This window comes from Mytilus edulis, chromosome 14 (assembly GCF_963676685.1).
Source record: "Mytilus edulis chromosome 14, xbMytEdul2.2, whole genome shotgun sequence".
In the NCBI taxonomy this organism is placed as follows: Eukaryota; Metazoa; Mollusca; class Bivalvia; order Mytilida; family Mytilidae; genus Mytilus; species Mytilus edulis.
This window is the reverse complement of record NC_092357.1, coordinates 51,383,199-51,408,778: the sequence shown is the minus strand read 5'-3', so window position 1 is coordinate 51,408,778 and position 25,580 is coordinate 51,383,199. Positions and strand designations below refer to the sequence as shown.

The 25,580-nt window shown below is 32.1% G+C and overlaps 1 protein-coding gene across 3 annotated transcripts in view; it reads right to left on the bottom strand.

The window, feature by feature from the left end:
* LOC139503585 (MAGUK p55 subfamily member 7-like) overlaps positions 1–23,759 on the bottom strand; it is a 37,284-nt gene extending 13,525 nt beyond the window's left edge. Inside the window, exons 1-6 of one of the 3 annotated variants that reach the window (XM_071293384.1) lie at positions 23,652–23,759; positions 13,098–13,195; positions 12,735–12,853; positions 8,728–8,805; positions 8,329–8,409; positions 2,439–2,570 (exon numbers count right to left, since the gene is read on the bottom strand). In XM_071293384.1, the coding sequence (XP_071149485.1) occupies positions 2,439–2,570; positions 8,329–8,409; positions 8,728–8,805; positions 12,735–12,853; positions 13,098–13,137 (450 nt within the window). In that variant the 5' untranslated portion in view covers positions 13,138–13,195; positions 23,652–23,759. Of the gene's footprint in view, positions 1–2,438; positions 2,571–8,328; positions 8,410–8,727; positions 8,806–12,734; positions 12,854–13,097; positions 13,196–14,623; positions 14,739–22,221; positions 22,292–23,651 lie in introns of those variants that run through there. The other 2 variants (XM_071293385.1, XM_071293386.1) reach the window with 2 other exon arrangements.
* Between the last annotated feature and the right edge of the window lie 1,821 nt (positions 23,760–25,580).

Below are 25,580 nucleotides of genomic sequence, written 5' to 3'. Positions count from 1 at the left end.
AAATTACGGAGAGCCTGTTGATTTTCTTTAACAGAAAAAATTCTTCTAGTCAGGAATCCTTCACCCTTCAATAATCTGATACAATTTGGTGAAAGCTGTAGTCTTTGTGCGGCTTTCCTTTTCAGCAGACATCTTTATTGAGTTTTTCATATCGTACCGGTAAAAAAATGTCTGCTACTGTGTGCGCTAGAGAAAAGCATAGGGTCACATTTTTATAATAGTCAGCTGCAAGGTCACCAATTTGTTTACTTTTTTGTTATCATCAATACATTTTTAAAAAGCAATGCGATACCACCACTCAGACTGGTGTAAGTTGTGAGTGATGGGCCAAAGGGTGGTAGGGAAAGTGCAAAAAGACATCAGAATCGAATTGGTTCACCAAATCATGAATTTCAACAAAAGACCCATACGTTTCAACAGACTGCTGGCAGATTCCATCATTAAGTCTTTCAACAGAACTTAAGAAGCAACGTTTACTCTTTACAGTAAAGGAAGTTATTCAGTACTTCTTCTCTTGCACACGATACACTTTTCAAAATTAAAACACATGTGTTGCCTTTTTTATATGGTCATTTTTATAAATTTCCTGTAACAAAACTTTTTTGTTTGGCTTTATAACTATTTTGATCTGAGCATCACTGATGACTCTTGTGTAGACGAAACGCGTGTCTGGCGTAGTGAATTATAATCCTTTGATAACTATTAACTACTAGGATCTAATCGTACAGGACTTCCGAATTCAAACATTTTCAAGATAACTACATGTCCAAATTCTGACTTGGTTCTTAATTTTTGAAATAAATAAAAAGAAAAAAAAACATATCAAATAAACATACGAAAATAAGAAATATTTTTAAAAATACATAAAAACACGACAACCAACACGAAATGGGACCATGAACTAACAAAAAAGATCGAATTGAACAAATTTTAGCCATGAAAAATCTTTGTGATACGAAATATCATTTATTATAATAGATTAAAATAATAGTATCGGTCCGGTTCAGTATTTTTGGAAAGTCGAATTTCAAGAGGAAAACCTGTATCTTCATTTTGTAGTGTATATTTTGTTTCAATGCAAAAGTCAAATTAAGGCTTCTGAAATAAAGGATTTTGAAATTGTTGTTTAATAAAGGTTTGAAATATCATATAAATGTTGATTATTTTACATTTTGCGAAAAAAATAAATGATGAAATGAATTGAAACGTACTCTATTAATTAAATGAAAAATACTCGTAGTGTTCAATATTTACAAAAACTCTTCAAAAACGGATTAATTTTGCTAAACTTTGTTTGAAATTGTTAAAATAAGGTGTAACAACAACATGAACAATGTATATGTTGTGTACAAGTTATCATTTTGTACAAATTATAATTTGTACAAAAATATTGTACAAATTATAATTTGTATTTTGACTTTGTACAAATTATAATTTGTACAAAACGTGCCTGTACAAATAACAAAAAGCATACCACGAATATACTTTACGAATGTAGGCCTAAAATCTTTTAAAAGTATTTTTTTCTTTAAAATAAGGGAACGAACTTCAAAGCCCATTTTACAAAAATTACACCGTACGATTTTTTGACGACAAGTCAAAATGTGAAGTGTAACCTTTGAACTACCAATACTGTGATTTATAGCCGTATAGTCCGAATGACGATTAAACTCCTTAAATAAGCGACTTTCCTTACTTGGTCACCGTACTATTAATCGAAAACGGAAAGATGGTCTTTTCATATTTAACAACTAACGTGACGTATTTTAATATATAAAACGTATAGGTTGATAAAGCTTATTAATTTTCATATATTTTTTGCAGACAAAAGTCCGAGCACTGTATGATTATAATGTCAATCCTGTTTACAAAACTTTGAATTTTTCGAAAAACTAAGGATTTTCTTATCCCAGGCATAGATTACCTTAGCCGTATTTGGCACAACTTTTTGGAATTTTGGATCCTCAATGCTCTTCAACTTTGAATTTGTTTGGTTTATAACTATTTTGATATGAGCGTCACTGATGAGTCTTATGTAGACGAAACGCGCGTCTGGCGTACTAAATTATAATCCTGGTACCTATGATAACTATTTAACAGGACACTTCGGATTAATAATTCTTTTACCATTTTTCTAAAAAGCACGTCTCCCATAATCTCTAGAAAGGGATTTTCATTTAAAAAAAAAATGCTCTATGAATTATACACATTTAAATCTTTTTGAAAAATTAATACAATTTCCACACATATTTCATGGATTGAGGTTAAAGTAGCAACATAAAAAGGTAAAATTTATCTATATATTGAATTACATAAAATAGATTCAAACAAATGAAGTATATGCTAATGCACGTGGTTAAATACTGTTTACAATCATTTCTTTTACTTCTAGTTTTCTAAATTAGAGGATTAAAAAGCCCAGACCATTATGCTCTTACCAAAGGCTCGTTACTTTTGACAAGTTGTACCAGTTTGATTGTTTCTTCCTCTTTGTCTGATGTTCTAGACAGACTACTTATATCTGGTTCATATTCTTTCAGTGCAATGTTGTCATGGGAATACAGTAATGCCTGAAAGAAATTATTATAAATTGGTGATATTTGTTATAACATCATAGTTAGCTATCTGGATAGATATTCTATTATCTGTTGTTCGGTTGACAATCGATGTTGTTAAATTGAAAAGTCATTTTCATCGTGTAAGATGGAATAATTTCCTTTTTAAATGTAGAGAACAACCTTAAAGATGTAACAAACACAAGGCTTTGAGATAACGTAGAAGACATTGAAAGTTATAATATCAGCATTTCAATTGATACCGATTTTGACAAAAGACAGCATTTTTTGTGTTATAATTGTAAATCCAAAGTGCACGTTATTTGTGGTAAAACAAATGGAACTAACACAAATAAATGTATATAAAAACAGGAAGAACGAATGGTTGACAGATCGAACACATTTAAGAGGAGGCCGACATTGGGAGTAATGTTTTTATACCAATTCCACATGTTGATAGAGGGAAGGGAGACCCCCACAACATAATGTCAATTGTTCATGAAAAGACTGAAAATAGCCACAAAATATGGTATCCTGCTCAGGTCTTGTACAATAAATCAGTACAGGTTGCAGATTCCCTTTCAGATAATTGTACTGAAAAATTGATTTCTCTAATACGTGCCATAAAATCTTATTCGATATGTGAAGGACAATGTTTTCAAAATGTGGATGTAATGGTAAAAACAGATGTGAATCAAATACAGTCGACTCTCGTTATGTCGAAGAAATATTTCGAGATACACGTAGTTCGACTCAAACGAACACCGGAAGTTCGACAATCTAAGGGACACAACTCTTGCTTAGCTTGGTAAAGCTAAAATAAATCCGGGTGAATATGACAAGGGGATCGATATCCTAGTATCGGATCGATGTATTTGTATGTCACAGTCTTTTATTATTATAATGACTGTTATTTTTACTTATTCAATTGTTTCAATTAAAAAAAAATCCTATGGCTTTTCCAAGAGAGTAATTTCCAATCGACAGTTTCGTAATTCAGGTCGCTAATACATGTAATAGCTGACAAAATTGTTTATTCTCGGATACAAGAGATTTAAGAAAATTTTGATTTCTATTCATTTTGTTTTATCTCACTCTTTGTTTTCAAAAGAACATATAATAAGATTAAAGACGCCGTTTGAGTAGTTTTTAGGTGATCATCAACGGAAGCCATAATCCTCACTTTATACACACCCAAGCTCATTAGTGTAAATCACAAATTAATTGTTTTGTAAACAATTTAAATACTTTTTCATGAACATTAACAATTTATCACTAATTATTTATAAAAATTCTATAAAAGATAATCTTAGGTAAACACTCATGGAAATAGCATGTCATAAATCAATACAGTGGTCAGTGACCGGAAATTTAATTACACGTGTATTGTCAGATTAACTCTTCAATCCATTTAAATCCCGGAGGTCATGTTTTGACATATGTGTATTAGTTCGAGATAAAAAATGAATTTGAATGCTTTTGTTAACCTTGGGACCGTAAATTTAGTTCGACTCAACCGAAATTTCGACTCATCCAATTTCGACTCATCAGGAGTCGAATTACATACTTTTGTATGGAATAAAGTTTGGGACCACGTGAAAACTTCGACTCATCCGAAATTTCGAGGCAACCGAGTTCGAGACAACGAGAGTTAACTGTAGTTGAACCTGAAAAAAAGCAGTGCAAACATGCAATAGTTGATGCCATCCATATTTAGTCTGTAAAAATGAATAATTGATTTAGAAAAAATGTGCAATTTTATTGTTTTGTGTCTAATAATTTGATATCTTGTGCTTAAAACACTTTTTAAACAAGTTTATATTCATGTTTTAATATCATTTTGTAGAATAAATTATTCAACTTTTATTCATTTTCTTTATATATTATTCTTCATTTCAGTTATTATGTATAATCCCTGATGGTTTATTTTCTAGTGATTATACAAAAGCCCTGAAAATGTTAGAGATTATATATAATCTCTAACTAACCAGTGATTCTACATTATCCCTGAAATTTTCAGTGATTCTACATAATCACTGATTATACAAATTCACTGTAACGTATATACCTATCTCAACTTGTACGATTCGCTCGTGTATGTAACAACGAATTAGATTTTAGCGAGAGAAATTTATGTACTACTGAAAAATTATTACACCAAGGTTTTCGATATCACAAACTAGTCAAAACATTTACTAAATTTTATCATCGGTACAAGGAAATAATTCATAAATATACCTCAACATGCAGACATCTTATACAATCAGGTATTTCACATCCAATCTTTATTGTAATATTCTTTACAAAGCACAAAAATGTCAGTATTCATCTCAAAAGCTAACAAAATCTTTAAACACACTTGATTAGAAGGGATATAGTTACGATTCTGTTGTCAGATCATTAAAGATTGCATAATTTTGGCTTTAATATTGATTCACTTATAGGGTCTTTGCATCGGAACTAAACACATTTATTTAAAAAAAAAAACAGTTGTTGGCATGACACGGGTTATGTTCTTCTCATATATTTTATCATAGTATGATACTTAACCCCTAACGGGAGGGATTGTGCCTGATATGCATATGATGAAGATATAATCTTCCAATCAGTTTAATTGGGGTATGGAGCTGACATGTCAGTTAACTGCTAGTAGTCTGTTGTTATTTGTGTATTATTGTCATTTCATTTATTTTCTTTGGTTACATCTGGACATCGGACATCGGACTCGGACTTCTCTTGAAATGAATTTTAATGTGCGTATTGTTATGCGTTTATTTTTCTACATTGGCTAGAGGTATAGGGGGAGGGTTGAAATCTCATAAACATGTTTAACCCCGCCGCAATATTGCGCCTGTCCCAAGTCAGGAGCCTCTGGCCTCTGTTAGTCTTGTGTGATTTTTAATTTTAGTTTCTTGTGCATGATTCGGAGTTTATTATGACGTCCATTATCACTGTACTAGTATACATATTTTTAAAGGGCAAGCGGAAGGACGCCTTCGGGTGCGGGAGTTTCTCGCTACATTGAAGACCCATTGGTGGCCTTCGGCTGTTGTCTGCTCTATGGTCGGATTGTTGTCGCTTTGACACATTCCCCATTTCCTTTCTCAATTTTATTATTCAAGATAACTTGCTTCTTTGGTCAATACACTCCACTCCAGTTCTTACAATAGAATCATCAAACCGCAAAACTTATTCATTATGACAGGGTTTAGGCATGGGTATAATTGGAGCAAATAGAATAAATTAAGATACAATTTAATATATTAACAATACAGATTGAGCATGTATAATTGATTTATTATATTAACAAAAACTGTTCGACATGACATAATGGGGTTGGCTGAGATTTTTTAAATGTAATTGGCAAAAAGATATATCAAACCAAACGGCTATATGAATATAAGCAAATGTATTATGTGTGTCAATGAGACAGATCTCCTTCAGATACCAAATGATGTAGCAGATAGCACAAATAGGTCACCGTTTGGCTTTCAACAATGGCCAAATCTATAAATTAAATAACCATTTGATTTCGCCATCTGATTACAGAAACTTTGGATCAAATAATAGTTAACGACCTACTTCTCAAAATAAAAGGATAAATTGGACAACAGACAATCTAAAGACACTAAGCTTTCGATAGCGATAAAATCTGTTAATCAATATTGGAAAAAAAACAAAAATATTTACAGGTCTTATTAAGTAATAAACTGACTTATTGTACGGAAAAAAAGAGAATTGAATACGTTTATATGGGATTTCGTATGGGATAGCATAACGAACCAAGTAGACAGAAAGGTATACTGTTAGAAGATAAAAAAAAAGCAAGAGGCTCTCAAGAGCCTGAATCGCTCACCTGGTAAACAATGCCTTCGGCCATGTTTTTTTGACGAAATAGAAAATAAAACACAAACTTTATTTTATACACCCTACTGATCATTCAAATGAAGTTTGGTTGAATTTGGTTGAGTAGTTTTAGAGGAGAAGATTTTTTAAAGTTGCAAATATGATGAACAAATTGTGAAAATTTGTCATTAAAGGACAATAACCCCTTAATGGGGTCAATTGACAATTTTGGTCATTTTAACTTATTTGTATATCTTACTTTGCTGATCATTTTTGCTGTTTACAGTTTATCTTTATCTATAACAATATTCAAGATAATGACCAAAAACTGCAAAATTTCCTCAAAATTACCAATTAAGTGGCAGCAACCCAACAATGGGTTGTTTGATTCATCTGAAAATTTCAGGGCTGATAGATTTTGACCTAATGAACCTTTTTACCCTGTCAGATTTGCTTTAAATGCTTTGGTTTTTGAGATATAAGCCAAAAACTGCATTTGACCCCTATGTTCTATTTTAAGTAACGGCGGCCATGTTTTTTGACGGATTAAAAATCGAAGCACAAACTTTGTGCAGGATAATCTAAGGAACAATCATGCTAAGTTTCATCCAAATCCATTCAGTAGTTTCAGAGGAGAAGATGTTTGAAAAATTGTTAACGACGACAGACGACGACGACGGACGCCAAGTGATGAGAAAAGCTCACATCAAAAATTTCCTTTTAGGAAAGGTGAGCTAAAAACTGCAAAATTTCCTTAAAATTACCAATTCAGGGGCAGCAACCTAGCAACGTGTCGTCCGATCCATCTGAATATTTCAGGGCAGATAGATTTTGACCTGATAAACAATTCAACCACAGTCAGATTTGATCTTAATGCTTTGGTTTTTGACATTTTCCCCTATGTTCTACTTTTAGCCGTGGCAGCCATCTTGTTTGGATGGCCGGGTCACACGACACATTTTTTAAACTAGATACCCATAAGATGATTGTGGCCAAGTTTGGATTAATTTGGCCCAGTAGTTTCAGAGGAGAAGATTTTTGTAAAAGATTACTAAGATTTATGAAAAATTGTTAAAAATTGACTATAAAGGGCAATAACTCCTAAAGGGATCAACTGACTATTTCGGTCATGTTGACTTATTTGTAAATCTAACTTTGCTGAACATTATTGCTGTTTACAGTTTATCTCTATCTATAATAACATTCAAGATAATAACCAAAACAGCAAAATTTCCTTAAAATTACCAATGCAGGGGCAGCTACCCAACAATGGGTTGTTTAATTCATCTGAAAATTTCAGGGCAGATAGATCTAGACCGGATAAACAATTTAACCCCATGTCACATTTGCTCTAAATGCTTTTGTTTTTGAGTTATAAGCCAAAAACTGCATTTGACCCCTATGTTCTATTTTTTAGCAATGGCGACCATGTTTGTTGATAGATCAAAACTTCGGATACAATTTATAAACTAGATACCCTAAGGAACATTCAGTTAAAGTTTGGAAGTATTTGGCCTAGTAGTTTCAGAGGAGAAGATTCTTGAAATAGTTTACGACGACAGACGACGACAGACGACGACGGATGCCAAGTGATGGCATAAACTCACTTTGGCCCTTCGGGCCACGTGAGCTAAAAATGGTACAGATATGGCAAATTTGGATAGTTGGATAGAAATCTAGATTTGATATCTCTCCCGTAATAGCATAATACAACTTTACCTCAGTCTATGACATTTTATTCTAAATATGTTTTATATATACAATAAAGATATTTTTAGACATGGACAAAAACTACAAAATATCGAAACCCATAGAGTACGCGATCGCAATCTCATGAATACGGCCTGATATATGATTTACGTGTGATTTGTTTTACCATATATCTATGATTTTCGACATTTCTTCATCAAACTTAATAATAATTTACCTGCATATGAGGCTTAGAAAGTAGATTAAGTAACTCTTCTGCTTCTGTTTGCTCTTTGTAATGTCTTAGTACGCAATATGTCTGAAAACAAAATCTTCAGTAAAATTTATTTGCCATAATGATTTATACAAATAACATATTTTTTTTCAACAACAATAAACAAAAAATGGTACGTAATATCATGCACAGAATCAGGTTGATGTGTAATTAATGTTTTATTTTATACATATTTTGCTGTTTCCAAAGAGACTTGACTTTTTTATTTATAAATTACATATTTTCTTAAAGTGATACATGTACATTTCTTAACCAGCTCAAACAATATGCTTATAGAAAATCCATTTTTGTCGTTCTTCTTGTAAGCTAACTATACATCCAGGCCGACAAAATGTTACTCACATTTGCTGCCAAGGCGACACTTGATTTAGTAACAGGTCTCAGTCGTTGTGCAGTAACAAGACAAAGCCTTCTATAGAGCTGTCAAAATAATTAAGTACGGTTGTATAGTAAACGAGAGTATTTCAAATTATATCATTGTTAAAATTTTTATTTAAAAAAAACCAGGTAAAAAAAAAAAAAAAATAGAAAATCAGACAAACCTTTGTACAATTCTGTTGCCTACATATACCGTTAATACGATCTAAGTAAACGTATCTATCCTATAAATTTTTTTACATATGTTATCGCTGCATATCATATTTGTAGATTGAATATTGTTTTGTATATAAATCAGGCAGTTAATTCTTCTTTTTTTTCGTTTGAATTGTTTTACATTAGTAATTTAGAGGCCTTTTATAGCTGACTATGCAGTATAGGTGTTGCTCATCGTTTAAGGTCGCATGGTGACTTATGCTGGTTGAAATGCCTCATTTGGCAATCATATCACATCTTTCTATTTTTACAAACAACACATGACAGTCCGCAGAACGATCTTACACAGAAACTTAAAGATTGAGCATTTTTTTATTACTGTATTTATAAACAACTTTTAGTTGTCTATCACCCTTGTTAATATCGAGAATATTGTGCACTGGAATTTGTATCATGCGTTTATTCACATAAAATAAAAAAGCCAAGTAAAATGCAAAATCCAATTAACATTATGATTATTCCACAAATGAATCGACATAACTAAAAGATCAATAGATGTAAGAATATGTTGTAGGCGTACTAGTGCCAATGAGACAACTTTCCATCAAAGTCTTAATTTGTCCATTTGGCCAATATATGTTGATTAATTGAACCATATACAATTTACATTGTAAATCAGTAGTAATGACTAGTTATGTCAGACAATTTGCAGTAAAGACTTTGTCTCTCAATGATTGTCCGGAATATTGATAACAATAAATCCAGCGGTGTCTTATATCCCCTTGTGTATTGCGTGTATCTGCACGTGAATACAATTTATGAATGAAAAAGCTATTACAATAATAATAATTACATTACACGAGTGTTTCATTACAATACGATACATTGATTTGCTAATAGCAATCTATCGTCATTCTGATATAAACCTTCATTCCAAAATGAAATGTAACATTTATGATGACTCGAGCTTCCACAACAAAGTGCACATGTAAATAAAAGAAACAAATTGATTGAAATCGTGTTAGAATGACCCTAACAAAACAAGAATGTATCCACAATACACGGATGTAAAGGGTTTGACCGTGCGCACATTTTAAAACAAAATTAAGAAAAGAGGCATTCAGTTCTTTATTTAACTCTTTTCAATGTGTCGATGCCTAACATAATGATTATAATTGTTGTCACATTAGCGAACATACAACATCTCCTTATTCAAAAATGACAAAATACAATAATAACCGTAATAACAAATATCATAAGAAGACATTGGGATGGCAATGGAATATCATAAGAAGACATTGGGATGGCAATGGAAAATCATAAGAAGAGACAAACAACATAATCAAACGGAAAAGGAAAAAAGAGATATGGCATTAGTTAACAATGGTAGGTCGCTCTCATCAAAACTATGTTAAACCTAACATTTTTGAAAAATTCACAAAAATATCTTTTGAAGTTTAAGTGTCTAAATTTATATTCTCAGTAGTTCTATCTTCCATGATAGAAATTTGTCAAATAAAGCTAATGTCAGCAAAATATAAAAGCAAAAACAATGTCGGAGTCCATGTTTTGGTATAGGTTAGCAAGCAAATCGAGAAGATCAACAGTATTAGTATGCAATGGAGTTAAATAGGGTGTCACATCCCCTTACAATACAACGTTGGATGTGATCATAAGCATTAACATATTTGTAACAGCATACGGGGATAATTGCACTAAGATGTCATTTTATGTAATTTTATCATATATTTAGTACACAATACAGCAAAAAACATAGCCGTATTTGACACAACCTTTTTTCAACTTTTGATCTTCAGTGCTGTACAACTTTGTACCTTTTTTTCACTTTCGATCTTTTATATCTGGGCGTCACTGGTGAGTCTTGTGTGGACGAGGCGCGTTTTTTGGCGTATTGAATTTTAAACCTGATGCTTTTTGTTATCCATTAACCATTTGTTTCTTTGTCTAATACGTTCTCCTATTTATTTGTATTGTAGTCCTGTAATATTATGTTGTCATTTCAATGTTATATTTAACATAGCCATTAAAGTGCGAGGTTTGGCATGCAACAAAACCAGGTTCAACCCACCATTTTCTCCTTTAAAAATGTCCTGTACCAAGTCAGGAATATGGCCATTGTTATATTATTGTTCGTTTCTGTGTGTGTTACATTTTAACGTTGCGTCGTTTGTTTTCTCTTATTTTTGAGTGTAATTTCACATTGCGATAAGACGTGTCACGGTACTTGTCTATCCCAAATTCATGTATTTGGTTTTGATGTTATATTTGTTATTCTCGTGGGATTTTGTCTGATGCTTGGTCCGTTTCTGTGTGTGTTACATTTTAGTGTTGTGTCGTTGTTCTCCTCTTATATTTAATGCGTTTCGCTCGGTTTTAGTTTGTTACCCCGATTTTGTTTTTTGTCCATGGATTTATGAGTTTTGAACAGCGGTATACTACTGTTGCCTTTGTTTGTATATGTAATAAAGGTTCTTTTTATATCCCGTATCGCATGGCTAAACCCGTATCGCATACCCCGTATCGAATAGAAAATCCCGTATCGCATACCTGGCATGACGTCACAATTCGAATGATTATCCAATAACTTTACTAGCGATTTACTAAAAATTAAATACAATAAGATGTAGAAATTGCTGTAAAAAAAAACTGTAAAAAAAAGACAGCTGAAAAAATACAGGAAAATCATAATATTCTTTTCTTGCTTATATTTTCGGACGATTTCAAAAAAATATGAATATTGCATGAATCTGATTCTGTTTAAATATATGATGAACAGAATAATACATGGCAAAATCCGTATCGCGTGCTGTATCACCACTTGACCAATATCAGCCCTCGGGACCTTCGGTGATGATACAGCATGCGATACGGATTTTGCCATGTATTATTCTATATGGATAGCATTGTTATATCGTTCTTTATCCTGATATACGATCGGTCGTTTTCTTAAAAGAAAGCTTTCTAACTCATTGAAAGTTACCATTTCGCATTATTGTACTCTAATGGTGTAGGTGTGATACGTTAATGTCAAGTATCAACTTTCTCACCAAAATCATTAAAACCGTTTTGTATATCATCAATGATTTTTGCCCCACTAGTTAACATCATCATATGTCTTGAGTCTATACGATAATGTACGATACAGACACTAATTACACGACATCCATAGGAAACTCACTTATACCATCAACACCATACATCAATACTTCAATGTGATGAATTGGTCTGTCCTAACAAACCGTAACTACATTTCCATATCATTGTTTGTAGAAAAGTATTTACCCATTTCTTGACTACAGACTTGAGTTGCTGTCTCATTGACCACTGAATTATGTTCATTCAGTTTTTAAAAGCCAATAGTTATGTAAGTACTTAAGTGAACAATTTCTTACTACTGGTACCTAGTACATATATAAAATATCGAAATGCAAAACTAGGATCTGTATCCTAAAAACTAACTGTCGTGCTACGTATGAGTGTGTTTGTTTGAGTGTAAGAAATGGGACCGGGTTGGTTTTTTTTTGTTTTCGGAGGGGAGGGGGTATATATGTTTATTCCACACATTTTATATTGACCAACATATGGTAGGATATTATCCAATTTGATAGAAAACAAAATAGTCACTACTGTGGGATGAACGTGATTGTTTAAATTACATTTAAATACAATATTGGTCAAATTTCGTTTATAAAATGTATTGATAAAGCCAACATAAAATATAAAAAATATTTTAAGATTAAAATTGATTTTTCATCATGCAATATAATCAAAAATACTCTCTCTCTTCTGCTTACCTTCATTATAACTTGTATATCTATTCCTCTGAAGAACTTCCTAAGGAAAACAGCATCTTGTTGACTCTGACACAACTGAGTCTGTATTTGTGGTAAACACTGAATCAGTTCCTGTGTGTCTAAAATTAACATCATATCTTGATTACTTCCTTGTTTATATTTATTGCTCTGCACTAGTTTAAGTCTTAAGAAAATGAACAGCAGAGGCGTTATAATGACAATTTTCCCAGAATCAAAATTGCATTCAGTAAATATAATATTGAAAGAAACCACAAAAGAATAACCTCTAAGATGTCAACAAATCAATAATTATCATTGGTTGTATACAGGTAAGCGTATGTTTGATGCAAACAATAAATTTACCTGGGTCATTTAATAATCTGGACTTCAGCGGAAGATTCATTGGAATATTCTTGTGCTGCCATCTGCTTAAAGGTCAAACCAGCACATGCACATGTGGCCTGCAATTGCATGTTTAACAATATTTTCATTTTTCAGCTATATGAAAAGATAATTTAAAACAGCTACAAACAAATGTCAAGAAAGAAACTTTGCCACTGTATACTGGTATACATTTGTACAAAAGTAAGATAGATCATGTTTGGTGATGTTTTATGAATATGTATTGTCCAAACCAAACTTGGTGATGTTTTATCTACAATCCCCTTCCCTTTCATGAATATGACCTACCGAATTAGACTATTTACCGGATTTGTAATCACTTAAGCAACACGACGGGTGCCACATGTGGAGCAGGATCTGCTTACCCTTCCGGAGCACCTGAGATCACCCCTAGTTTTTGGTGGGGTTCGTGTTGTTTATTCTTTAGTTTTCTATGTTGTGTCGTGTGTACTATTGTTTTTCTGTTTGTCTTTTTTATTTTTAGCCATGGCGTTGTCAGTTTGTTTTAGATTTATGAGTTTGACTGTCCCTTTGGTATCTTTCGTCCCTCTTTTATGAATATGTATTGTTCAAACTAAACTTGGTGATTTTTCATTCAAATAAAATAAAACATGCAACAACGACTGTATTAATATTCATATACTTTAACCAAGTATTGTCTGATCAATTTAAAACATATGCACGCCATCAAGTTACTATACTACTATTATCCTGTTAAGTTGCTGAAATCTAACCTTTATTTATAAACCATTATAAACAGAAAATGTAAACAAATATTGTTATAACTAACATAATAATTGTTAAATATAACACTGATGATATAAGTGGCCATTTCTTCCTATTTGATCAATGGACATAAATAAAACTTCATTTGGATTTTAATAATAGTTTTTATAATTGTTATATCTTGAAACTTAAAAGATCTAGACGTACAAAATATGAACAATTATTTCATGAACTACTGGCAAGACTTGTTTTGTATAGCTATTACAATGGTAATTGTGTCCCTAATTAAATTGTGTAACTTGAGAAATCGGTTACCATGGATTGTAGTCCATAGCTTAATAATCAGCATTGCAATCACGTCCAATACGTTGATTCCAAATCATTTATATTTGACATGTTTGAGTTCAAGAGACGCAATAGTCATATTCCGAATGGAATGTATGGATCATTTGTCAACAACACAAATTACCAATGACTTTTGGTTATAGCATTGACAATATATAATCAGGAAAACGTCGGTCAAAGTCACATGATTATTTACTAGATAAATTCCCTTATGATTGAAACTTATTATGAGAATGTCAAACTAGATTATGTGAGTATATAACATAAAATTAGATAAGTAATAGTATGGCATAATACTTGTTCCATCTTATAGATGTTTTCCAAGTTCCGATAATCGAGTTTAACGTCACAGTACCCAAATTCCAGCGAGTACCCAAATTGCATATATTAAGCAAAAATAGCATCGGAAATCTTACCAGTTTTATTTAGAGAATAATCAAGTTGTATGTTTATAATCTGACATTATAAGCACGTCTTCCGACATAGACAACTATATTAAATATAAACAAAACATTCACAGTATATATCAACATATGAATTGTTCACTGGAAAAGTAAAATGTATGGAAACGCCGTCATGGGACGTCTTCAAAAAAATCTTTTAAAAATGAGTAAATATAATATATTACTAGCATCAATTTCTTAAAATAGATAATGGTAAGTGTGGACTAATATAAAATTGTTCTTAATATTTAAAAAAAAAATAAAAAAATACGTCTGTTATTCGATTGTTTAGGATGTGAATTTAGGCATTGGTGCGATTTGGGTAATCCTCATAACAGAATCATGATCGTTTGGAGGTCTGTTCGTAGCCATTTTTCTATGATTCAATATAGTTCAGAATTGGTGAAACCATATAGTAAATAATTATATATTTACAAAATAAACACAGAATGGAAAGTTTTGTGTGGATCATTAATAAACGTAGGTGAAAAAACTATCAAAATAAGTGCAATCTGGGTACCAGTACTCTAAATATCAGCACAACTGTTACAGTGTTAAATCTACAAATTTTAAGAAGCAAATTTTTGTTCTTTCCTCGCCAGGATTCGAACGCATGGTATTGGGATAGCCCTGGCAACACCGCCTGCACTGTGTCTAGCGCTCTAGACCACTCGGTTAAGACGACTGTGTGGTTGATTATAAATCTTATACTTGTGTATAAACATTAAAACAACACGATCTGCTGCAGTCAATATATGCCATTTTATCAATATACATATAGATATCAGCACTCCTTATATTAAAAAAAACAATCACTTTCACATAAACTGTTAAGTCAGATTTGTATAACTACAAAAATTATGCAACATGCCTCTAGATCTAGGACCTCAACTTTGCGTTTGCATTTATATGAATCGGTTATTGACAAATAACAAATATATTCAGTATTCTGATTATTGAATCTTATCTGTGTCATCTCATTCGGTTATTTTCATCGGAGTCTGGGTGGCATTAAGAAGCCAATATTCAATCAATAATTATGTATATGTTGTAAAATAAAGAGTATCAAATGTGGTTTAATATTTTCCCATTATACTATTGATGACCCTTAATGAGACAGGTATAAAAATATCAATCATACAAGGACACTTTATAACAAGGCATACTATATCAAAGCGATATTGTATTTACAGCATGAAAGTTGACCATAGATATAGCATTAAATCATGTGAAGTGAAGTTATTTGTTCCAATAGTTAATAAATGATGCTGAGTACTGTAACGAAAGACATTTGTTATTATTCATGCCGTTTACACAATTTCATTCACAGTTTGGATGTCTTTCATTCAACGGACTACAAAGCATGTCAACCGCTTACTTATAAATATGTAATTTATCAATCACCTTAAATCAGTCATCAATCACCTTAAATCAATCACCTACAGATACAGTTAAGTCGGCTTCATATCTTGACTTACATCTAGAAATTGACAATGAGGGTCGGTTGAAAACAAAACTTTACGACAAAAGAGATGATTTCAGCTTTCCAATTGTGAACTTTCCATTTCTAAGTAGCAACATTCCAGCAGCACCTGCATACGGGGTATATATCTCCCAATTGATACGATATTCCCGTGCTTGCATTTCCTATCATGATTTTCTTGATAGAGGTTTGTTGCGCACAAGGAAGCTATTAAACCAAGATTTCCAAATGGTGAAGTTGAAATCATCCCTTCGTAAATTTTACGGACGCCATCACGAGTTGGTTGACCGTTATGGAATAACCGTTTCACAAATGATATCGGATATGTTTCTTACGTCGTAACTACAATCCCCTTCCCTTTCATGAATATGACCTACCGAAGTAGACTATTTACCGGATTTGTAATCACATAACCAACACGACGGGTGCCACATGTGGAGCAGGATCTGCTTACCCTTCCGGAGCACCTGAGATCACCCCTAGTTTTTGGTGGGGTTCGTGTTGTTTATTCTTTAGTTTTCTATGTTGTGTCGTGTAATCTATTGTTTTTCTGTGTGTGTTTTTCATTTTTAGCCATGGCGTTGTCAGTTTGTTTTAGATTTATGAGTTTGACTGTCCCTTTGGTATCTTTCGTCCCTCTTTTAAAGAAAACATTTTTTTTAGTGTAGTATTTTCGTAATTTTTGTATGTACTTCTTTTTTTCTCTTTTTCTAGAAATGGTGTTGAGTGTCTTTCTTATACTAAATGAGTGCTTCTTCCCTGCACATGAAACAGTATACCTAAACAGCATAGTCATACGTGGATGATATGGCACACTAAACAGGAAATACGAACCCTTCTGCATTACCTGGAATCAGCTCGGAAATTTTGATTGGAATTAGCCTTGCAAACATCTTTAGATCAAAAGTATCTTTATGGTATCTCCTTGTTTGTATATAAATAAACTCATCATAGATACCAGGACTAAATTTTATATATACGCCAGACTCGCGTATGTGCACTTGTCTCGTTGTTATTCGTTCGTCCTGTATACCTGTACGTACATTTATTAATTGCATTAACGCATAATGTTCGATATTTACCTCTTGTTTTTAAGAATTAGTCAAGCTCTGAACATAGAATTACATTACAGTTTTGGAAATAATTGAAGCGGCATAGTCTTATTACCGCAATTCTAGATCTGCGGATTAAAAAACTAAATGTACGTGTCTCTAGGTAATTCAGTTAGTTAAACATTAACATACATTGTAAATAAAGCTATTCAAAGAAACATGTATAAAAATAAAATACTTTCAGGTAAATTTATTGTATACGTCAAATGTTGGTAGGCGTAATTTGTACATATTTTAAACATATCCTGCTGATTTGTGGGGTTTCAGCAATTAAATATTGAGTCTGAAACTCTGTTGCATTTAAGGTGACCACACGTCGGCTAAAAAGGTCTTGTATAAAACATTCGCACCACTGAGTAATCAATGTATAAATTGGTAAAACTTTACGTTCAACTATATAGAACTAGTTCTGTGTGAACATTAAAATCCAAATATCCTAAAACATATATAGGTTTATATACGCATTTTGTGTATCGTTAATACTATCATTTTCTGAACAATAGAGTGTACAGCAATTAGAATTTCGAATTTAGCTGAAAGCATTAAAGCTCTCAATGGAAATAGGCATTACATAATATTAAGGTTAAAAAATGCATAACTCAGAAAAAAATACCTACAGAACATCATTAGTTCGTTTACATATGCTTTTAGGCTGAGTAATAAAACTCAACAAAAGAGAAAATATTGTTATGCAATATCAGCAAATGATATTTCAATTCCATTAGCGTGTAATGGAGATATTGCAGAATAAGATAAAAAAAAATGTGTCTGCTAAATGCATCGGCTGAGTCGATTCAGATAACTTCAAATGTATTGTTCCAGACCGTAACCTCGTCAGTGGTTACTGATGTGTTTTCTTTTTCTTTTTGATAGATTAAGGCTGAATTATTTACTAACAACTGATCAATGTAATATTAAAATCACAAATACATGTATATTGAAATCCGAGGAAAATTCAAAACGGAAGGTCCCAATCAAATGGCAAAATCAAAAGCAAAAACACATCAAACAAATAGATAACAACTGTCAAATTGCTGACTTGGCACAGCCATTTTTTTTAACCATATGTTAAGGCCAACTAAAATTAATTAGTAGATTTTCATCCAAAGTTTTGAAAAAGATGGGGTGGGTGGGAGGATTTTATTTTTTAAATTTTATTTCATATGAAACCCTTGTCACGAGTTCTTCATACGGCGGAGTATATGCTAGTGGAAAACAAGTTGTATAATGTATATACATGCTGTATAAGGAATCCTGCACTATTTTTTAAACTCTTAAATAAAAATGACTGATTGGCAACCGCTGTTATATATACATGTAATTGCCGCTTTAGAAACCTATTTATAGTGTACATCAAAAAGAAGAGAAATGCTCTCTTCAGTTGGACTATACCTACACCAAATTTATTTTGCTTTCTAATCAATGGTTTGTAGTCCCCATAAAATCAATAAAATGTATTGGTACAGTTGTATGCAACACAAGTATTATGAGTACAAAATAAAATTTTAACTCAGTGTTGAAAGTAATTATGATGTAAAACATGAACTTAACCAAAAAGTAGTTGTTGTTTAATGACTAAATTGAGGGTATTGGGACAGTTACAGAGGGTGTTTGCTGTTTGTCAACAAAAACAACAGCCATGGGTAAATATAAGGGCTTGTTATAATTAAAATGCGTGTTTGTTGACTTTTTTTTCTCAATACACGGTCATAAATCAAACAAGTTCGTGCTTGTATCAATTTCTTTAATCCAGTCATGTTTTTTGTACTAATTTGTTCTACAATTCTTGCGTTTTAGATATCATTCAGTCCAAATTTCCTGACACAAAAGTGAAAGTCATTGTATCAAAAAGTAAAAAACACGGTTTTCGATTCACTTGTGACTACCGCAATTTGCGTTCAAGGAGAGGCGTTTTACTCGTAACTCGAATATTTCATGCCCTTTTCGTTATCAATCTCTATTCTCGGTAGATGATGTTGTCATCATAGAGCAGCAGAATATGTCGACTTATTCATTTTCATTAGATTACTCGAAGAAATACAAAACCGAAATTTGAAACAGGAAGTTTTGAATGAAAAGAAATTATCGATGGTTCCCGGTAACGGACATGAACAAAATCCGGAAAACGTGTTTTTGTTAAATAAAAAAATCGGGGCGGGACGATTTCAGAGGGGCGGGCGGGGATGAAAATCTAGCTATTAATTTTAATTGGCCTAACCTCTAGACGGTAAAAACATGTATCTGTTGTTAAAGACCATATGTTAACCTCTACACGGTATAAACATGTATCTATTGTTTAAGACCATGTGTTAACCTCTAGACGGTATAAACATGTATCTGTTGTTTAAGACCATATGTTAACATCTAGACGGTACAGACATGTATATGTTGTTCACCATACGTTAACCTCTAGACGGTATAAACATGTATCTATTGTTAAAGACCATATGTTAACCTCTAGACGGTATAAACATGTATCTGTTGTTAAAGACCATATGTTAACCTCTAGACGGTATAGACATGTATCTGTTGTTAAAGACGATATGTTAACCTCTAGACGGTATTAACATGTATCTGTTGTTAAAGACCATATGTTAACCTCTTGATGGAATAAACATGTATCTATTGTTACAGATCATATGTTAACCTCTAGACGGTATAAACATGTATATGTTGTTAAAGACCATATGTTAACCTCTAGACGGTATAAACATGTATCTGTTGTTAAAGACCATATGTTAACCTCTAGACGGTATAAACATGTATCTATTGTTAAAGACCATATGTTAACCTCTAGACGGTATAAACATGTATCTAATGTTAAAGACCATATGTTAACCTCTAGACGGTATAGACATGTATCTGTTGTTAAAGACCATATGTTATCCTCTAGACGGTATAAACATGTATCTAATGTTAAAGATCATATGTTAACCTCTAGACGGTATAAACATGTATCTATTGTTACAGATCATATGTTAACCTCTAGACGGTATAAACATGTATCTGTTGTTAAAGACAATATATTAACCTCTAGACGGTATAAACATGTAATTAATGTTAAAGACCATATGTTAACCTCTAGACGGTATAAACATGCATCTATTGTTAAAGACCATATGTTAACCTCTAGACGGTATAAACATGTATCTATTGTTAAAGACCATATGTTAACCTCTAGACGGTATAGACATGTATCTAATGTTAAAGACCATATGTTGGCAATATTGAAAAAGTGGAGAGGGTAACAGATGAACAGAATGAGAAAGCATTGATAAAAACTCAGGCCGTTTTATAAATGGGGATAGAGATAAAACCACGCTGGATTGAAAACATATGCATTCCAGTGTGCTGTATTTTACATTCAAGTTTAATCGTCATATATTGGTTGACTCGTTCAAATTCATATACGTTCAAATATATAATGTTCATTATGTCACAAATGAGTGCATGATTTATCAAAGTAAATTTGGTATGATGCTAACTTAAAATCATAAACTAAATATTGAGATTCACTGGCAACTCAATATGACCTGTTGTAAAATTGGTGCTAACTTCTATGAGATATACAACGGTTACAGAAAAAGTCATTACAAATTGTTCAATTAAATATCTGTGTAACACTTTGCCATAGAAGTATCATTACCTAATCACCAGGAAAATCGACGCCTGAATCACAATTCATACAAACTGATGGTATTGATGGTTCCCAAAGGACATATCAAATCGTCGATAAATTGGATGATAAAATAAAATAAAATTATTTTGTCAGAAACTATTGTCCACCAGATAAACGAGGAGCTCCATTCTGATGTCATTGGCTTTTATATTTATTGAAACTTTGTATAATTGCAGCCCGCGGTTGATTTGTTTTTAAAGAGAAATCATATGTGCATGAGTTGTAGTTTTACATGTTGCAGAGATCAAGACTAATTGATAATATTTTACTCAATCATTATGTTTACCGAATATGACTTTACGAAGAAATAAACATATTCATCAACTGAATACTATAGTATTCCATTTTAGTGTCATATTGAAGATAAGATATCAAAGATCAAAACATAGATATCGTTTCCAGGAGAGCAAGTCTAAAAAGCTGGTGCATGCATGATTAGCCGTTGTACTTTTAAAAGCAACAAAACCCTTTATTCCACTTATGCACAAGACTTGTCTGAATGATACGCAAACGTATAGAAATCTGTTCAGTTCTTTTTTGTCTTACACATAGAAGATTACTCAAAGTCTACAAAACATGAACAAAATTACACTGAAGTTACAAGTCTTATTGAAGATGACTTGTTCTGAACCAACTGCTTCTGCTACTGAAACTCTAGCCCTTGGGGTCTCTGGTACTATCTTTGAAACGAAAACCCCAGTTTGAAATGTTTGTTTAAAAAAATATTAACTAAAGGGTGACATAATCATGAAGAAAAACAATTGTAAGGTACGGTACGCTCTTTATCTAATGACGATCCATATAACTAGAATTTCCAATTAAGGAGAGATATCGTTGATAATGACAGTAATATTGCGTGTTTTGGTTGTCTTTTCCGGTTAAACATTAAACATAATGAGTAAATTTACTGATATTAATCGGAAACTATTTATAATATAGATTATAGATAAATTGTAATGTTTTATTGTTAAACAGAGAAATCCTGGATTTCTTGTTAAAATAAAGATACCCTTCACTAGAATGCTGGACTAGTGAAGTAAATTGTTAACAGCAAGCAATATATTGTTGAATAAAAAAAAAAGATATTAATCGGAAACGGACGAATTAACTGAGAATAACTCTTAAACATGTTATAAGAAAATAAAAGTCCATTTGCATATATTATTGGCCTTCTGACTATTTAAAAGTGTTAAGTCCTGTTCATATCTGCAACTTACCACTCCCACAAATTTATGTTTTTTTCTAAAAAGTAATATTTGTTTAATGTTACTTTTCTTTCTTAAGTTACAGAAATTACCTTGCATGGAAATTACCATTCCAAAGTTTATCGCAGAAATGCACAGAACTAATCCAAGCTTAAAAGACAAATCATCATTGATTCGTGAACAAATGTGAAAACTAATTGACTACAAACACATCGTATCTAATCAGTGTGAAAATGACAGTTGAATGCGTTCTTATTTGCGCTTATAGAGAAAAAATCGAACAATAATTCGAAAGTGCTTGTTAAATGAATGAGATTTGTTTGTTTTTTGGGAGACAAAAGAAACATGTTTTATCATTTTTACACTCATTAAAAGCATTGATATACTGTTCCCAGTTAAAATTAAATCAATCATTTATATACATTTTAATAAAATTGTCATTTCGTGGAAAAGTGAGATTTTCTGAATTATAGTGCATGTCAAATGAAAGAGATCTGTTGAAACATGTTTTATCTTTTTCCACTCATTAATTTATCCAGCTCTATCATGCAATTGCTTTGACAAAACTAGATGTTTGCTCTTTAAATACTCAGTTTATAATTTGTTTACTCATTATTTATCGGTTTTTTTTAATGTATGACTTCATCCCCTCAGTGGAATACACGTGCTTTTCACAGTAAGGCCTATGCTGAAAGTTTATTTCGAATGATAAAAATAAACATACAGTAGGGAACTGTTTCTATATTGTTTATATCTGCAGTATACTTGCTTTTGTACTACTAAACATTTAGGAACCAGTACGCTCTAAAATGCAATTGAAGGTATGTTAATTTTTTTCAGCACAATTTATAAGGTTTGGTTTGACTGTCACTTTATTTAAACTTTAGACAACGTAGTCATAAGTTCATCCCATATCTGCAGAAAGTCTAAATGTCGACGGTAAATAATGTACAGCCACTAAATTAACTCGGCAGTTAAACACAAATAGGGTACTAAAACAAGAAGAGGATCGTGTCGACAAATATTTCGACTGTTCAAACAGCCTTCGTCAGTGACAATGTTGTTATCGAATTTAACACAATAATTTACTTTATATATATAGGAAAAATGAAGGCTACTTATATATAGATAATCATAATTATACACGAGACTTTTCCACATAGATCAAAACCGTCGTAGTCTATCATATATGCCAATATATGTTTTACCAAAATTTGATGTTCTATAAATTTATATTTTAATTCAAATAAAGGAAGTCTAGCTATGATATGAATGTGTGATGGTTTTATTGACAGCAGAAAATTATTCTTTTATTAGTACTGGTATTTTTTAATTGTTACACCCTAATTACCGTCACATTTTAAGCTTAATAACCTAATACCCGCAGTGATTGGCACACATTCCAAATTAAATAATTATACCAGATGCGATATAATCATCGGGTGTAAATTTAAATTTGAACATAGAATAAATCAAAATCTATCTCCGCCGTTTAATTTTAGAATGTAATTGAATTCATTACCTTTTATTTTCCAGCTTGCTGCGACTCTTTCAGATGTTATACCATGTAAACGTCCATCTTTTTTCACCACGCGCAGTAGCCGTCGTCTGCAGTCAGTCGGCTGACTCAGTATCGTATACAACATCAATATTGGATCGATACAAACAAATAATGCAGTTTGTGCAAATTTCCCTCTGTATTTGACATTCGGCTTCAAGCTTTGAGAAAGCAATTAATTTCTTTTTGTATCGTAAATGTGACATGGCACATCAAAATGTCAGCAGTGTTATTATTCGGGTTATTGTTTTATTTTCTCGACTGATATTCGTCTTGAATGGAACAAAACCAACTGTAAACCCAAATTTTTAATGCTTTGTATATCTGTGTACAGGTATTTTTACAGTTGCTTTTGTATTTCAAGAATGTGTTTACCTTGTATTTTATTGAAATTATGACTATATTTCAGCACTTAAGTCTCTTGTTTCGTAAGACTTTCAAAGTATCATCGTACAATATTGATTATAACTATTTAACCTTCATTCTTCACAATTATTGATACAATCAAATAGTTCTGGCATAAATTGGGTAACTGGTCATAAATATGTAAGAAGTGGAATGAATGAATCAAGGCAACGAATGGCCGGGTTGCAAAGAATGAATATAGTTTATAATGAATTGGGATATATAAAATCAACTCCATGAAAGTGCAAACATTTCCTTATACTATTTGGGAAACGCCCATATTCAATATGTGTGCAATCTGTCCAGTAGCAAGAGATAATTACCCAAATCATGTTTGATATGAAAAAAATAAGATGTGGTATGAATGATTGCCAATGCGACAACTCTCCGCCAGAGAACAAATGAGGTAGAAGTCTTAAGTCAGAAATATAGGAGTGAAATTAATGAAACCTTTCCAAAAAAGCAGGCACACAGCTTTATTGTGCATGCAATCTTTTAATTAAGTTTCGTGGATCCAAGTTAAAATCTTGAAGGAGGATTCGCATAGTTTTTTCGCCACCCTCCCGACATCACTATACTTTATCATTGAAGAATTCTATATTTCATTTTACTTCCATGGTCCGGTCGAATTGTGTAACGCATTCGAAATTATGAATATTCCGTCAGAATGCTGTTAAATATAATCCCAAAAAAATGCTTGTTTTCTTTTCATTTAGATAAATATCCACTGACCATCGACTATAAGTAAGTGACACGGTTCACGACTGACCGACCCCCTATGTAAAGAAATCTTATCGAGAAAATACATGTATGTAACGTAAGCAAATGATCTAATTCAATATGTTCCTTCTGTCGTAACTACATACAATCCCTTTCATGAAATTAGACTTTTTAGCGGGTTTGTTCTAACATGAGCAACACGACAGATTCCACATGGGAAGATAGATCGCAGTACCCTTCCGGATCACCTGTGATCACCCCTTGTTTTGCGGGGTTCGTGTTGCTATAGTCTTTAGTTCTCTATGTTTTGTGTATTTCTGTGTGTCTGTTTGTCTGTTTCTTCATTTTTAGTCATGGCGTTGTCAGTTTATTTGGATTTCAATCGGTCACCCCCTCTTTCAAAACTACAAACGGTAGATTATTCATCGAAATTTCAGACAAGTAAACAATAAACAAACATGATTTTTTTTTCAAATTTTTAATGTATAAAAATATATTTCAATATATCTGTTTTATAAAAATAGGTCTTATTATATTGGTTAAGTTTAATCAGAAACATTACAAACATTTGTTACTTCGAATCGTGAAAGATCGAGTACTGTATTTTGATGATCGTGAAATGGATCGATAAAAACCTGTTGCCGATTATTTATATTTTAAACAAATTATATTTATATTTGTAATTGTTATACGATTGGATGTGTGTGATTTATTCTGCTTCACACTTGTTTGTGAATAAGGCTATGATGGTCCAGTGCCATTTATAGA